This window comes from Triticum dicoccoides, chromosome 2B (assembly GCF_002162155.2).
Source record: "Triticum dicoccoides isolate Atlit2015 ecotype Zavitan chromosome 2B, WEW_v2.0, whole genome shotgun sequence".
Classification (NCBI taxonomy): Eukaryota; Viridiplantae; Streptophyta; class Magnoliopsida; order Poales; family Poaceae; genus Triticum; species Triticum dicoccoides.
This window is the reverse complement of record NC_041383.1, coordinates 599,628,553-599,642,869: the sequence shown is the minus strand read 5'-3', so window position 1 is coordinate 599,642,869 and position 14,317 is coordinate 599,628,553. Positions and strand designations below refer to the sequence as shown.

At 47.5% G+C, this 14,317-nt stretch overlaps 1 protein-coding gene across 1 annotated transcript; it reads right to left on the bottom strand.

Annotated features, from left to right (window-relative positions):
* Positions 1 to 292: 292 nt before the first annotated feature.
* LOC119365104 (serine/threonine-protein kinase D6PKL1-like) lies at positions 293 to 4,041 on the bottom strand. Its single transcript, XM_037630704.1, has 4 exons — positions 3,759 to 4,041; positions 3,404 to 3,477; positions 1,965 to 3,319; positions 293 to 1,361 (listed from the first exon to the last, which is right to left on the bottom strand). The coding sequence occupies exons 3-4, from the start codon at positions 3,170 to 3,172 to the stop codon at positions 491 to 493; spliced, it is 2,079 nt and encodes a 692-aa protein (XP_037486601.1). The 5' UTR covers positions 3,173 to 3,319; positions 3,404 to 3,477; positions 3,759 to 4,041; the 3' UTR covers positions 293 to 490.
* Positions 4,042 to 14,317: the final 10,276 nt, after the last annotated feature.

Genomic DNA, 14,317 nt, shown 5'->3' with positions numbered 1-14,317 from the left:
TTGGATCGTTGAATAAAGCTCTAAATATTTCCCGTCAAAAAAAAAGATCATTCGTTGCATCTCCTTTTTCTTTGTGAAAGGGATAACTCACCGAAATAAACATACATTTACCATAGCTACAATTATATTCTTTAATTCTACAGCCAGGAAATAAACAACAGGGTGGGGGTGTAACCAATACGAGGGGAACTGGTCAGTCAGAATGCCTGTTTGCCCTAGTGATGGCGCAAAACCCCGAAGATGCCACTCTTCAGAGTGTTTCTGCAATGCAAAATCTGTAGCACGCAAAACATGTTTAGAAACAGAGACAGGCTATTTCCATCAGGATATGGAGATCAAACACACTACTAGCTAATCTTGGCCAGATCAGATGCAAGAAATTTGTAACAGCGGTGACTGACATAAACAGCACCGTAGAAATCACAACACCACACTGACCCAACAACACCAACAGTATGCAAACAAAAGGTCTGCCGCTAAGGCGCAAACTCTAAAAGAACTCAAAGTCAAGGTACTTCCCACCGGACTTGGCGTCCGCGCCGACCACCCTCTTGTTGGTGCTCGCGACTGCCTCCGACACCCCGTACTTCATGGGCAGCTCCGCCTCGACGGGCCTCGGGACCTCTGGGGGCGTGCTGCACCGGATGAGAGCCCAGTTCACGCCCTCAAAGAACGGGTGCTGCTTTATCTCCGTCGCGCCCCTCTTCACGCCGAGGCGCTGCTGCGGCTCCTTGGCCAGGAGCCCCCTGATGAGGTCCCTGCCAGCGTAGCTCGTCGACGGCGACTCGGGGAACTTTAGCTGCTGACCGACCACGTTGAACAGCGTGGCGCGGTTGCCTGACCCCTTGAATGGTGTCTTGCCGTATAGAAGCTCGTGCAAGAAGATACCAAAGGTCCACCAGTCGACCGCACTTCCATGGCCTTCGCCTTTGATGATTTCTGGGGCCAAGTACTCATGAGTTCCAACAAATGACATCGATCGAGCTGATGTTGGTTCTGCGAGGAGCTCGGGCAGGTTGATGGCACTCTGTCCCAGCTCAGACCTTGTCTTTCTGGTCTTTTTCTTGCTCTTCTGACCGAACAATTTGGGCATGAAACAAGCGGGCTGAATACAGGCTGAAGTAGGTTCCATGCAAGTAGGTTGCACACAGAATGAACCACCCGCCCTTCTGGGATCAGAATCAAAGGCCGATGTCCTGATTAGTGTAGGTGACACTGCACATCTCAGGGAGAGGTCGAAATCTGAAAGCATTATGTGGCCATCATCACGCACCAGAACATTTTCTGGCTTCAGGTCCCTGTAAACGACTCCCAGCATGTGCAGATACTCAATAGCTAGAAGAACTTCTGCAGCATAAAACCTGCTCAAAATCAGAGAGCACAATATCAGTGCTTTTAGTTGCAACTAGCCAACTAGGTATATATGATAAGCTTCGGAATACCAAAAATCTGGTATTGAAGGATAAGATGCTAAAGCAAAAGCTAATTGGAGCACGGTTTATAATATCCCAAAATCATTTCAACCAGGCTGCCTACATTTCAATCTATAAATGTATGCACCATTTACGAGCACACCTGCAGACTACATTTGAACAAATAACATTTCTCGCACACCATCATATAACAGTCATAGGACCTTATTCAGAAATTCTGCCCGAGTAACCGGGCAACACTACATTAGCTGCTTCCTGAGCCCCAAAAGATAAGTTTCCCATCAAACTATAGCTATACAGAATTCCTTCCCTTGCGGAAACCATTTCCAACCCGGAATCCTTGCACAGTTCGGAAATTATGCTTCAGGCTCAACTGTCTAATATTAAAAAGCAGAAATTGTAATAACTCTAAGCTACATTAAATTGATAGCAAATGGAGTACTAAACTTGACAAACAAATTACTGAATGTGAATACAATATGAAAATACAAGTTATATTTTTGTAAGGAACTGGCTCATGATTTAATATACCTTGCTGCATACTCGGAGAAATATTTTCCTGGCTGTTTCTGTCGCAGAGTGTGCAAGTCGCCACCCGGACAAAATTCCATGACCAGACACGAGAACCTATCAGTCTCAAAATGTGTATACAGAGTTGGTAGGAATGGATGATCCAGAAGCTGTAGAATCTCCCTCTCAGTTTGAGCCCTATTCAACTTCTTCCTGCTGGCTAAGGATGCCTTGTCCATTACCTTCATTGCAAAGTAGCACCTAGTCCCACTCAACTCTGAGAGGTATACACTGCCAATGTCACCACAGCCTAGACGCTTGAGCAGTCTAAAGTGGCTCATCCCAAGCACGCCATCGCGAATTCGCACAGCATGAATCGCCTTTCCTCTAGGATCATTCCCCTTATGAGGCTTGCTGGTACCTCCAGTGATATGGCTCCAGCTGCTATCATCGCTAACACCACTGCTGTCACTTGCTCGGCTCATGCTTGTTTTTGCACTTTCTAAAGAGTCACCTCGCACACTACTCTTTACACTTCCAAAGTTCCTCTCTACAGTAAGCATGGTTCCGCCAGCTATGGCTTCACTTTTATATGTGTTACTGCGGTTGCTCGCGATGCTCATGGCAGTGACCACCCCCATGCTGTCAATGCTGCTGTGAGGGCTGACATTGCCGCTGGGAGGGAGCGATGCATCCCAGACACAGTCCTTCTCCTCCGAATCCGGAGGCAAGGACACAGTTTCCGTTGCCTGTGACGAGCGTGCCGTGGCCAACAAAGCCACTGCAGCACCAGACACCTTCCTCTCTTCAGCCAAGCCTTCACCACTGCCTGCACAGACCACTGCATTTGGCTTCAGGCCTGTGACACAGAGCGAGAGGTCATCTATGAACGGCCCTTTCCCTGATAGTCCTCGCACCAGACACACCGGCGGCTCAGGCTTCTCCTCGTCAATTGCGACATAGACCGTCTTCATAAGATCCATATCAATTGGCTCCAGGGGGTGACTGGCCCCAGAGAAAGAACTCCGGCCACCCTCATCCGAGGAATCCACGCTCTGGAAGCTCTCCTCGCCATCATCTGGCAGATCCTTCTCATCCTGCTGCTGGGAGGTCTTCCCTTTCCATGACGCCTTTATCGGTATCGGCAGTGGCGGCTCCAGGCTCTGCACCTTCCGAGCAGTGACCACCAGAGGGTCTTCAGGCTCCGCAATCTTATCTACTATCTCCATTCAGACCTTAGCATAACAAGGGCACAAACACCAAGCAAGAGCCGACCAAGACAAGGCAAATCCCAAGCGATTCTCTCCTCAACAAGACACAAGGACGACAGGATTCCTGCACCGGGATGGCAGATTTCAGCACAGACAGCACTTCACCTGCAACATTCACACACAGATTGATTAAGGAGACGAGGAGAACAAAGTTCCTCTCCAGCACAACACGGGTTCGAAGAATCAAACCTGCTCCAGGGCAAATTGTCGAAAACCCAGCGAAAGCAGCCCCCGGGGAGTAGGAACAGGTCCAATCCTCCACCCTGCAGAACAGAATCACAAACCAACCCACCGGATTAGAGGACGCATACTTCCGCAAGAATGAGAAAACAACGACCCACCAAATCACGCCTGGTGCTCCCCAAACCCCAAGGCACCCACCAAAACCGCAGCAGAATCCCGCCAGCATATCGACTCTCAGAATGCACCCACCCCGCGCCGCATTCAGATCTTCGCCGCCGGCGAAGAGCAACGAAGCGCGGCAGTCGCCGGTTCCCCAACCGAACCAAACAAGTAAACAAATCGAAGGAAAATAATCAATCACCTCGAACCGGGGAAAAGCGGAGATCCCCAGAGTCCAGAGATGACGGACGCCTCAGCCTCGGGGGACGACGCGCCGCGCTCTTGGCCGGCTCCTCCCCGCTCCCTCGTCCCACCACCGCGCACCAGTGCCGCCGCTGCTGCTGCTAGCGCCAGTCCCAGCCAGAGTAACTCCGCACCCAGCCTCGCCCTGCACCTCTCTCTCTCTCTCTCTCTCTCTGCGCTTGTGAGGACTGATGAGGAGAGGCGGAGCGCGACGGAGGGGGGAAAGCGAAAGGGGTGGGAGTGGTGGGGGCTGGATTTGTTCCCGTTCTGTTTTGAGAAGGAAAAAATAAAGCGGAAAGCGGCGAAAAGGTTGCGCGTGGGCTGCTGCTAAGCACCGTTTTCCCGCGGCTAATCACTCTCGCGCTTTATCCGCTTTCCCTAACCACACAGCTTTGCTCGCTCTGGCCCGTCCCTTTCATCCTCGTTAGTCGTTACCCATCCAACCCCACACTGATGTTCTGCTGCCAAAAAGAAAAAAACTACACTGATGTTTTCTCATCTGTGAGACAGGAAGCAGCTTCTCAACTGTGCCACGAATAACAAAATAAGTACAATCAGAATGGGTCTAATGTTACTAGTAGTACCTTCTTTTGGGTAAAAGCAAAGGGAATTTTATTGTTGCTGTACTGGAGTATCTCCTTCTTGATAGCCGAATTAATGCTTTCTTCTTCTTCTGAGCCGAAGTAATTGCTGCGTTGATACGGGTCGGAGCTTTGGGGCATGCCTGGGCCGACTTGTGGGGCCATGGTGTAGCTTCTTTGCGCTACAGCGGGACACCTGTCACCATCACTTGGAGAGTGCGGCCGGAATGAGGACGGACGCATACGTGACTCGTTCAATGATGCCGTTTTGGAGGACGTGTTCACCCGCTCATCACGCTCGTCGGTGTCAGAGTAATTTGAGCAAGGCGGCTAATGGAGTAGTAGGTTTTTTACCGTCTCCCCTGAACTTTACATGGGACGAAAAGTTTACGTGTACAGTTTTTTCTTTTTACATCAGTACAGACTCAAGCGCTCATATATATGTGCATACTCTCACTCCTATGAGCGCGCACACGCACATCCTACCTCTATAAGCACCTCTGAGAGACTGAACCCTGGTGGGCTGTGATACCATTGTGCCTCTAACCATCCAACCACAGGTTGGTTTGCGTTTACGTGTACAGTTTATTTCTTTTCATTTGAGAAATTTACATGTACAATTAAGAGATAGTGTCACCCAACGCCAACGCGCTGAAACAGACTGAAAATGTGGCCCAACGCGGCGAAGCAAACAGATGGTTCGTCCGCCCACGACACATTTTCCGGCCCAAATTTAGACTAGGTTTGCGTTGGCATGTACACACGTGACGCTCTCTCTTATTCTCCCCTGGACCGTCTGTAGGTGGCATATCGGCCATTCTCTCCTCCCCTCCCCCCACACAGGACCTCTTCCGGCCACGCCGTCCTCACCGCCGTTGTCCACTTCGGTCGCTTGGACGCCGCATAGGCTACAGTCCATATCCACCCATTCCCTCCCACCTCTAAGCGCATCTAAGACCCACTCTTGTCGGTGTTAGTGGCCTCTTCTCGCCGCCGTCGTAGCACGAGAAGGCATGGTCTAGCAGCACCTCCACGGTCGCCGGCACCACCCTTGCCTCCACTTCGACAGGCCCACTGGATGTACAGGGAGGGCATGGGGCTCTCCGCTGCTGCTACTCCACCACGCCCATAAAGGTGTTCGGTGTTTTGCCCGCAAGGTACCTTGGATAGTGGGACGAGTTCTTTTTCAATAACTTCATGTGTTCATCAAACAATTCATTGCCGGACAATGAGGATTTTGTGGTTGCAACTATGTTCGTCAATGACCACATTGCTAAGCAGCGTACGACGTTTAGGGGATCGATCATGGGCCATGCTCCGGCGTTAAATCACAACAGAGAAAGAGGCCATTGCCCACTCTTTGTCGGTTACTTTCAGTGCACGTCCCCACTCTACAATCCCAAAATTTCCCGGTGCTGCTTCTGGATGGCGGGACATGTGTTCAATCGTATTCGAGAGGGAGTGGTGGTGTATGATGATTACTTTAGATGCAAGGAGGATGCCCTTGGAAAGGTTGGTTTCTCCTCTTATCAGAAATGCACTGCAGCTATTCGGATGCTTGCATACGAAATTCTCGGTGATCTTATGGATGAGTATGTCTGCATGAGTGAGTCCACATGCCTTGCATCATTGTACAAGTTCTGTCGGGCTAAGGCAGCAACGTTTGGCCCGAAGTACTTGAGAGAGCCAAATGTTGCATATACAGCCCGATTGTTAGCGATCAATGGAGAGAGAGGCTTTTCTAGGAGCGCTTGGTACCATAAATTGTATGCATTGGAAGTGAAAGAATTATCAATTTGCTTGGTGGGGGCAATATAAGGGGCATTTCAAGGCTTGCACTGACATACTTGAAGTTGTGGCTTCACAAGATATCTGAATTTGGCACTCTTTTTCGGCATGGTTGGTTCTCACAATGACATTGATAACCCACAAGTGTAGGAGATCGCAACAGTTTTCGAGGGTAGAGTATTCAATCCAAATTTATTGATTCGACACAAGGAAAGTCAAAGAATATTCTCAAGTATTAGCAGCTGAGTTGTCAATTCAACCACACCTGAAAGACCTAATATCTGCAGCAAAGTATTTAGTAGCAAAGTAGTATGGAAGTAACGGCAACAGTGGCAAAAGTAACAGTAGCAATCCTAACAGTGGCAACGGAAAAATAACTTAGCAAAGATCAATATGAAACGAGCTCGTAGGCAATTGATCAATGATGGATAATTATGTCGGATGGCATTCATCATGCAATAGCTATAACATAGGGTGACACAGAACTAGCTCCAATTCATCAATATAATGTAGGCATGTATCCTGAATATAGTCATACGTGCTTATGGAAAAGAACTTGCATGACATCTTTTGTCCTACGCTCCCGTGACAGCGGGGTCCTATTGCAAACTAAGACATATTAAGGCCTCCTTTTAATAGCACGGCGGTGAGCATCATGAAATTAGTGATGGAGGATGGTTGATGATGATGATGGCGACGAATTCCCCTCTCCGAAGCCCCGAACGGACTCCAGATCTGCCCTCCCGAGGAAGAACATGGCTTGGCGGCGGCTCCGCATCGTAAAATGCGATGACTCCTTCTCTCCTATTTTTTTCTCCCCGAACGCGAATATATGGAGTTGGAGTTGAGGTCGGTGGAGGTCCAGGAGGGCCACAAGGATAGAGGGCACGCCCCCCACCCTTATGGCTAGGGTGTGGACCCCCTTCGGTTGATTCTTTCGCCAATATTTTTTATTTATTCCAGAGGTTATCTCCGTGAAGTTTCAGGTCATTCCCAAAGCTTTTATTTCTGCACAAAAATAACACCATGGCAATTCTGCTGAAAACAACGTCAGTCCGGGTTAGTTCCATTCAAATCATGCAAATTAGAGTCAAAACAAGGGCAAAAGAGTTTGGAAAAGTAGATACGTTAGAGACATATCAACTCCCCCAAGCTTAACCCATTGCTTGTCCTCAAACTAAAAGTGATAAAGAAAAACTTTTACAAACTCTGTTTGATATTATTGTTGCAAATATGTAAATCCAGCATTCAAGTTTTCAGCAAAGATTATGAACTAACCACATTCACCATAACATTTAGATCTCACATTTACTCATCCAATGGCATAATCAACTAGCGAGTAATAATAAATCTTAGATGACAACACTTTCTCAAAACAATCATGATATGATATAACAAGATGGTATCTCACTAGCCCTTTCTGAGACCGCAAAACATAAATGCAGAGCACCCCTGAAGATCAAGGACTGACTAGACATTGTAATTCATGGCAAAAGAGATCCCGTCACAGTCATACTCAATATCAATTAATAACAACGCATACAAATACAGTGGTGCTCTCTAACTGGTGTTTTTTGTAAGAGGATGATGACTCAGCATAAAAGTAAATAGACAGGCCCTTCGCAGAGGGAAGCAGGGATTTGCAGAGGTGCCAGAGCTCGAGTTTTGAAATAGAGATAAATAATATTTTGAGCGGCATGCTTTCATTGTCAACATAACAACCAAGAGATCTCGGTATCTTCCATGCTACATACATTATAGGCGATTCCCAAACAGAATGGTAAAGTTTATACTCCCCCACCACCAACAAGCACATTCCACGGCTGGTCCAAAACAATGGGTACCATCCAACTAACAACAATCCTGGGGGAGTTCTGTTTGCAATTATTTTGATTTGATTTGAGCATTGGACTGGGCATCCCGGTTACCAGCCATTTTCTCGTGAATGATGAGCGGGGTCCACTCATCGTGAGAATAACCCACCTAGCATGAAAGATATAGACAACCCTAGTTGCTACATGAGCGATTCGAGCATACAAAACAGAATTTCATTTGAAGGTTTAGAGTTTGGCACATGCAAATTTACTTGGAACGGCAGGTAAATACCGCATATAGGTAGGTATGGTGGATTCATATGGAACACCCTCGGGATTTATGGAAGTGGATGCACATGCAGTATTCCTGCTTAGTACAAGTGAAGGCTAGAAAGAGACTGGGAAGTGACCAACTAGAGAGCAACAACATCCATAAACATGCATTGAGATTAACCAACACTGAGTGCAAGCATGAGTAGGATATAAATCACCACGAACATAAATATCGTGGAGGCTATGTTGATTTTGTTTCAACCACATGCGTGAACATGTGCCTAGTCAAGTCAGTTGAATCATTCAAAGGAGGATACCATCCTATCATACTACATCACAATCATTTGAATAGCATGTTGGCACGCAAGGTAAATCATTATAAACTCCCAGCTAATTAAGCACGGCATGAACTGCTACCTCTTCACACTACAAAAAAAATACACTTCCATGATGATACGTGTTTGTCACAGTAGGTCGCGTTTTTTGTCATGCATGTACATCCATGACAATTTTATGACAGAATCAAGATAGTCATACCTGTGCTGTCGTAGAAGTGTTCCATGACATTACCAAAATTATCATCACAGAAGTCTCCACTTCCATGACGATAAATCGTGCGTCACAGAAGTGCTTTCGTCAAGGGTGACCGACACGTGGCATCCACCATAACGGGACACCGTTAAGCTATCGGGTCCGGTTTTGGATCCGATAACCCGTTAACAGCCCCGACCAATGGGGATTTTCCATGTGTAAAATCATCATTGGCTGGAGGAAATACGTGTCGGCTCACCATTGGGACATATGTCATCCACTCATTGGACAGAAGGCGCCTATGATACATCGACACGTGGCATGGCCCAACAGAGGCCCATTACTGTGAAAAGGTCGGCCCATTTTACTTGGTCAAAAGGTGACGGGCCGGCCCATGGAAAGCCTGTTAACGGCCTGTTCGCATATAGCCCATTTACATCCAGCTAACCCAAGGCCCGTTACGCCCTGTCCGAATTAGGCCCAGTAGCGTCATCTGGGCCATCCAATATGATTCTAGCCCGTTTTCACTTCTGGCCCATGTATGGCCCATGACGTCTTTCTGCCCATATGAGGCCCTTTGTAAATCTTGGCCCATTAACGGCCCGTGGTGAAACTGACCCGTAATGAACAGTGTATCACTTTATACCCATTAACAACCCATGGTGAAACTGGCCTGTAATGAAAAGTGTATCTCTTTATACCCATCAACAGCCCGTTATTCCGTTGGGCCGTTTCCAGCCCATGTTATCTTTCGGCCTTCTCAAAGCCCATTTATTCTTGGGCTCATTTCCAGCACTCATTTACTTACGGCCCGTTACAGTCATTTTCTGCTTGTGCGCTAAATTCAGCCCTAGGTTATAGTCGGCCCGTTTATGGACCGTTAATACGTTGGGCTGTTTTCGTAGCGTCATCAAATACGATGGATTAACGACGACCCGTTATGGTCGGCCCATGAACAGACAATTCAAGCTCTAGCCCGTTTACGGCCATAATGCGGTCTGTTATTGGCCCATGTTTGCCAACCGATCATATGGCCCGTAGAAGGCCCATTGATGATATGGCCCGTAGAAGGCCCATTGTGTCTACGACCCTTATAAGGCCCATTGTTTCTGCGACCCGCAGAAGTCCCATTGTTTCTACGGCCTGTAGGAGGGAAATAGTAACTACAGTAAATATGTAGCCCATGGTTATTGTGGCCTAGTTTTAAAAAATAGGTTATTGTGGCCACTAGCAAACCGCGAAAAAAGAACTGCACTGACTACAAGCAAAGAAATAAACAAGACAATAAGGAAATAAATAAGCAAGCAACTTACGCTAGGCTATCACGGCTATTACACATATTACATCCACTGGGCATCAAAGTTCGCCACCAGTGCAAATATAGGGAACACATTAGCATATAAACGCCGCAGCAAAACAAGTCCAGAACTGAAACCACTTCAGAAGAGCTCAAGAAACAATATCCTGGGTACCCATAATGCTGGCAAGATGCTTAGCGAGCTTATTAACTTTCTCTTTTTTGGCGCTTAAGTCCTCCAGCACTTGCTGTTGCACCAGAAAGTATGCATCTGAATTCTGCAGGGACTTCCTCAGTCCTTCGGCTTCCTGTCGCATAACATCTGATCGATGTCTTTCAACTTGAAGTTGAGACTCAAGAAGCCGAACTGATTCAGGCAACGAGTTCGAAGAGTTGGTGCCAGCAGTAGTAGCCAGTAACTCGAACACTACATCAAGACATGACTTTGGGGTTGTCTCAGTGTCTTCAATATAGTTTTTATCAGTTTTCTTGGAGACCAACAGGGATGTCTCACTATCTTGAACCTTATCTGCATTACTTCATTTACCATTGCATATTGGGGTACTCTTCTCCAATATTTTATCCGCGTTCTAAAAGAGAAACAAACAAACACATCACAGGTTTACAATGTAGTATATGAAACTCATTTTGGTAAACCAGTTCAGTAGTAAGGTGGACAGGATAACAACATGAAACAAACATATATCTATGTAGTATGGTCACTGTATGGTCTATATCATTCTAGTTTATGTTGCCAAATTAAGATAGATACTGTTCGAATCATATCTATTTAAGACAAAGCAGCATAGATAGAATATAAGTGTGGGAAACTACACAGCAATAACAACACTTGTAATGTGCATGGCATGAGAACATAATTGTTTATTCAACTGAAACTGAAATCAACATAGAGCAAGTTACAACAGCAAACACGTTAAAGAAACGAGTTTAAAACATACCTGTTGCGCCATTGGAGTTTCAATTGCATCCTTCAAATTTGAAATTAGTTGGTATGAGTAAATACAGTGATGCAAGAGCACAGTAGTATGAACCATAGCTACGGAACCTGACCTGAGAACAATTCTTCTTCTGCTTTAAGCGTTGACTTGGGGTTCGGAGTGGTGGTCCTCGTGCTTTGGGCACTGCAGTTGCCTTACTAACTGCTCGTGTTTGGGTTCTCTGTGGTGGAGATGGTGTTGTGTCAATGGGAACTGGGTTACTATCTGCTGGGGTTGGGTTAGAAGGGGTGTAGCTGGTTCTCTGTCCAACTGGGTAGGGGTACAATCTGCATGAGTCTGGGTTATGTGTGGTGGGGCTGGTTCTTGGGCAAGTACAACCATGGTTCTATCTGCATCGACAGGTAGCACGATCTTTTCTGAAGACCGTGTTTTTACTCCCAAAGATACTGCCATCACCCCCCCAATTGAAATGGCTGATAAACAAGAAAAGTAACTAAATGTACAGACATTGTAAGATAGACAGGTGCAATGGATAGTAGGGAAGAAAACAGGGCATGAAATAATTCACATTTATGTTGTCTAACCAAACAGAATACCTAGACATAATTTCACATATATGATGGCTAATTAAACAGGATAGCATGACACAATTTCACATGTATGATGACTAACTAAATAGGATAGAATGACATACTTCAAAATATGATAACTATGTAAACAAGATGACATGATATAACTATACGATGTGTCTATTAAAATGGTTGGCATGCCATAAATCACAAACATGTCGTCGATGGAAACATGATGGCATGATATAATTCACGGATAGAATGCCATAATTTAAAATATGATGACTATGTAAACAAGATGAGATGATATAACTATATTATGTCTTTAGAAAATGGGTTGGCATGCCATAATTCAGATACATGTTGTTTATGTAAACATCATGGCATGACATAATTCAAATATATGATTTATATACTAAGGAAGTGAGCAGAGGGCAATCACATATATGATGCTTCAACTAAGGAGATGGCATTCAATATTGTGTATATGATGTAAAAACTAAGCATTGCAATACAAAATATGCATGATATGAGTAATATAATCCCGCCAAGTTTGAGCATACACCTCAGGGGGATAATAGGACTAGTCATCTGCCTCTGAATCCTCCTTTGAAGAGCTATCTGACGAGGATAAAGACCTGGGGTAGGGTCATAGGCTCGACCTACGCGTCCTACCCAAGGTCACTACCCTGAAAGATGAAAAGACCAAGATTCGACAGAAGAGCACCAGTCTCATATGTCGAGTGCAATCCACTCGACAGTCACATCACTCGACGGTGGTTACCTATCGCCACTCGACCACAATGAAGATCACTCGACCATATCAAAGACCAGTAGTCAGGAGGGCACACAACGGCCAGATATTTATTCCTTAGTCTTCATGAGCATTAAGAGTACTTAATGCTGGCGTTACCAGTAACGCCCCTACTTTATGTACATTACTTCCCTTGTAATGGAGTGGGGCTGGGGTCCTGGTGCACCCTATATAAGCCACCCCCTCCTCTGGCACAAGGGTTCGCACCCTCTGTAATCCACACATATAATCCAATCGACCGCCTCTGGGCACCGAGACGTAGGGCTATTACTTCCTCTGAGAAGGGCATGAACTTGTAAACATCGCGTGTACACCTTCATCATAGCTAAGATCTTGCCTCTCCATACCTACCCCCTTTTCTACTGTCAGACTTAGAACCACGACAGTTGGCGCCCACCATGGGGCGGGTGTCTTAGTGACTTATTGGTGAAGTTGCAAGTTTTTCTGATCGTCATCATCATGGTTTCCAGCGGCGGATTGGCTGAGGGCCGCGAGATCCGTCTCGGCGCGCTCGTTTTCATCGCCGACGACTCTGCATGGCTCCAGGAAGCTCCCTTGGACACCGAGGGGCGACGCACTTCCGCGCGTGTGTTCGTGGTGTTCTTCTTCGGCAGCCGTCGACTCAATATCAGTCAGCTCCAATGGCGTTTTCTCCTCCCGCTGTACGCCGCCGCAAGCGATCCGGTCGATCGCCGCTCCAGCGGTGGGTGAAACATGCGGTGGCTCGGCAATCGACCACCCATCAAGTCGCGGCAATCGAGCCTGACGAAACTCTCCACGGCCTATTCGACCTGTTGACTGGATCCACGGAGACCGCATCCGAATGCAATAGCAGCGATCCTGCGGCCGAAGTCTTGATGGTCAATGGGCCTCGCAGCCCACCTGGTTTCCGCCGCGAATACGGCAGAGATGGAGGCGGCGATCCGTCGCATGCCCACGAGGAATACCGACCCGAACCCCTCTCCTCTCAGCATAGAGAACTTCGTCGCCGCAATATGGATGCACTCCACATGCCCATCATAGGGGAAACCCCCGAGGCTCGGGCCTTGGAGGAGGTATGCTTAGCTAATCTAGCTGAGCGCACTTGACTGGATAACCTCCAGCAGGCTCTCGACGAGCGTGCTCAGGAGCGGATCCATGAATCCAGTCGACGACAACTCTTCCCGCCTCCACCTAAGGTATATCGCACTCCGATTCAGAATCTCACAGCCGCAGCCCGCATAGCAGAGTCGATCCAGCCCTCCCAGTCTGTAACGCCCTGGATTCGATGCGCCAGGTGTCTGCCAGTTATTCGCCGTTGTTGCCATGTCATTTGCTTGCGTGTTGCATTTTATCATGTCATCATGTGCATTGCATTGCATGCGTGTTCGTTTCATGCATCCGAGCATTTTCCCCGTTGTCCATTTTGCAATCCGGCGCTCCTATGCCCTCCGGCGTTCCCTTTTCGTCTCTCGTTGTGTGCGAGTATTAAACTTTCTCGGAATGGCCCGAGGCTTGCCAAGTGGCCTCGGTATAGCACCGGTAGACCGCCTGTCAAGTTTCGTGCCATTTGGAGTTCGTTTGGTACTCCAACGGTTAACCGGGTAACCGTAAACCCCCTCTCTCTTTGCAGCCCAACACCCCTTCCAAAGTGGCCCAAAACCCATCTAACTCCCCTCCATGCTCTTGGTCGTTCGATCACGATCGTGTGGGCGAAAACCGCTCCTCATTTGGACTCTCCTAGCTCCCTCTACCTATAAATGTGCCTCCCCCTTCCAAATTCGCGGATATTTTTCCCCGAAACCCTAGAAAATCCATCTCCGCGCCGCCGGACATGTCCGCCCCGGCCGGACGCGTCCGCGCCGCCGCGCCCAGCCAACGGGAAGCTGCCACGTGGCGCTCCCCGCCGCCAG

What these genes read in the sequence shown, in the direction of transcription:
- LOC119365104 (XM_037630704.1), bottom strand. Translation starts at nt 3,172, where the DNA reads ATGGAGATAGTAGATAAGATTGCGGAGCCTGAAGACCCTCTGGTGGTC. An exon ending in TTCTCCGAGTATGCAGCAAG is followed by an intron (nt 1,362 to 1,964) that starts GTATATTAAATC and finishes GATTTTGAGCAG; the next exon opens with GTTTTATGCTGCAGAAGTTC.